This window comes from Poecilia latipinna, unplaced genomic scaffold, assembly GCF_001443285.1.
Source record: "Poecilia latipinna isolate Pla-1442-1.1 unplaced genomic scaffold, P_latipinna-1.0 Scaffold35, whole genome shotgun sequence".
In the NCBI taxonomy this organism is placed as follows: Eukaryota; Metazoa; Chordata; class Actinopteri; order Cyprinodontiformes; family Poeciliidae; genus Poecilia; species Poecilia latipinna.
The window spans coordinates 619,123-621,760 of NW_015112651.1; the positions used below are offsets into that span (position 1 = coordinate 619,123).

Here is a 2,638-nt window from a genome sequence, read left to right on the forward strand (position 1 = left end):
GTATGATATGTTTAAACCCCACCCCTCCCCCCCCCCCCCCCCCCCCCCCCACACACACACACCCCCATACACACACACGCCCAGCTTTTTTTTTTTTTTGACTGACGGCGTCAGTCCTCAAGAGACCCGAGTGCAGAGGTATGACGAGTAAAACTTTATCCCTCCCCCCTCTCTTTGTTCGACCCCATCTTCTTTTTCAGTCCAAGACGGAATAACGCACGTACGCTGACCATATCAGTCTGTTTGTCGTAGAAAAAAAAGAACCGTTTGTGTCTCCTCAACAAAGAGCGAAGTGGGGGAGTAGATGAGGCTCACAGCCCAGAGACCATTACCCTGTAGGAAGGGGGCATGTGTCTGTGCCTCGGACTGGAGCCCGGGCTTCCATTTGGACTGGTGCAGCTGGCGTCAACCCCTCCTATGGAAGGTAAGTACGCGTGGTGCAGGATAGGCAGCTGCAACGACAGTCGACGCTGTATGCTGCAAAGAAGGCGACAGGGATAGTGTCAGAAAATATAGCGCAGTGATTAGGAACATGCAGGATACGTGTTAAACATCATTTTACATGTGCACTTTGTCTGTGCCTGTACCACTAATCTGAATTACTAGATTTTTTTTTTAAACTTTTAGCTGCCTACTCAATTTTAGCATATTCTGATTTATGTTTTATTCTTATTTTTTTTTTAGTAAAATGCAATGTAAGGTAAATACATATTCTCACAGAAACCCAGCAAAACTTTTATGTAGACTCGACATATGTCAATGAAAGCAGGAAATGAAAAAAAAAAAAAAAAAACATTTATCATATCTTTTCCTGATCTTCCAATTTTGTATTATCTATGAAAAATGTTTCAAATTTTTTTTACATTTCGCAACCAGCTTTTGAAAATGGGGCAGATGGCGCAATAAGTGATGAATACTTCTACTGCTGCCAAATGCATAATGACGGGATCGCCTAGTTGAGCAGGTACCGTTGCCTTGGTCAGTGGTGCTGCTTTGATTTGTGCTCAGGCTTGTAAAGTCTAATTGATCTGGACATCCGTTTGGATCATTTAGGTGTTGGTTCATCCAGCTTCATGGGCTGCTTTCACATATTTGGCCCCTCCCACGATTGCTGAGCATAGATTTGATATTGCATCACTGATTTTAAAAGAGCAACACAGGTGGGTGCACCTGTGTTCATAAGAATACTTTACACTCGCCCTTAGTAATGACGTCAACCAAGACAATTAATTATGAAACGAATTCATTTTGAAATTAGAACTAGATCTCTTGCTGTTTGTAACTGCACTCTGAATTTGCTTCCATCTCATATGAAACACTGAAAAACTCAGCAAGGATTATTAAATTGTCTTTTTAATTTGAGTTTATGCCCAAACCACAACCGATTAGCTGCATCGCGTCACGAAAGCAAAAAGCAAACGATTAAATGTCTGGAAAGCCACTGTAAGAAATATTTATTAAAACCAAACTCCTACAGCTTGTTTAGTAACTTTTTAAGATGTCAAAAACGGCATTTTTCTCGGTAAACATGTCAGCCACGTGTCGGGACATTGATATGCAAATATCCCAAAAATTAGACATTTCAAACTCCCCAAAAGTGCTTGGAAAAACAAGCCTGAATGTTTGTCAAGATTCTTGAAAATTGAAACGTTGCTGTTTTTACAATAAAGGCCGGACGAGACATGAAAAGCAGATGTCTACAATTTACTCCTCCCTGTTCAAAAAAGACCTTTTCAGATAAGACTTTCCCTACTAGCTATAGGCGACATTTCAGATGATGGGAATTCACCAAATAATCTAAAAAAAAAAAAACATGTAACTATGCCAACTATCTGAAATTACTTTAAAGAATGGACTGTAGATGTCTAAAATTACCTGTAACAATCAGATTGTAGAATTCTAAATACTTGTAATAATGGCATTATAAATCACAAGATGTTAAATATAGTTAATATTTGTAATAGTGGGTAAATAGAGTTGCTACCCCAATAAAGATGGATAACAAAAGCTATGTAATAGGTCTTGGGAGGTGTGAGGTTTTAAACACTGGTTAATTCTGAACTGGACAAACCACCTTCTGATTTCTTTTTTTTTATTTTTTTTTTATTTCATTTATCCAGAAATTAAATATAAACATGCGCTTTGATGATCCTGTAAAATTTTATGATGCCCAATTCTCCTGCAACATACAGTTAGACTATATAATATATTTTGGTAGCTGCTGCTACGTCAAATATTCAATTACATAAACGTCCAAACAATGAACAATCTGAATGAGATCAGACCGGCGTAGCCTGAGTAAGTGAGGTTCTCACTTACTCCTCTGTTTGTTTACCGCAGAGCAACGAGCAGCCATTTTCCCCGGCTTTACCTCCATTCTTACTAAGCCCATAAGACCCCATTCCTCCAGCTTTCGGGATCATCTGACTAAAAGAACATTTCATGCTTCAGCCCGGTGTGACACTTCGCCACCCCACTTCACCAGAATCTCTTCCAGTCGTTGGCAAAGATATTACATAACCAAAGACTTATGTAAAAAAAAAAAAAAAAAAAAAAAAAAAAAAAAAAGGGGGGGGGCTGGGGGGGGGGGGTAAAAAAATTTCAAGATATTCCGCAGGAATACAAAAAAAAAGTCTAA

General features: G+C 39.0%; 1 protein-coding gene across 1 annotated transcript in view; it reads right to left on the reverse strand.

Annotated features, from left to right (window-relative positions):
* Nucleotides 1–85: 85 nt before the first annotated feature.
* The window catches only part of gabbr2 (gamma-aminobutyric acid (GABA) B receptor, 2), a gene marked incomplete at its 5' end in the record, with an annotated part of 137,410 nt that continues 134,857 nt past the window's right edge, over nt 86–2,638 (reverse strand). Inside the window, one exon of the mRNA XM_015042774.1 lies at nt 86–477. Within this exon, the coding sequence (XP_014898260.1) occupies nt 312–477 (166 nt within the window). The remainder of the gene's footprint in view (nt 478–2,638) is intronic.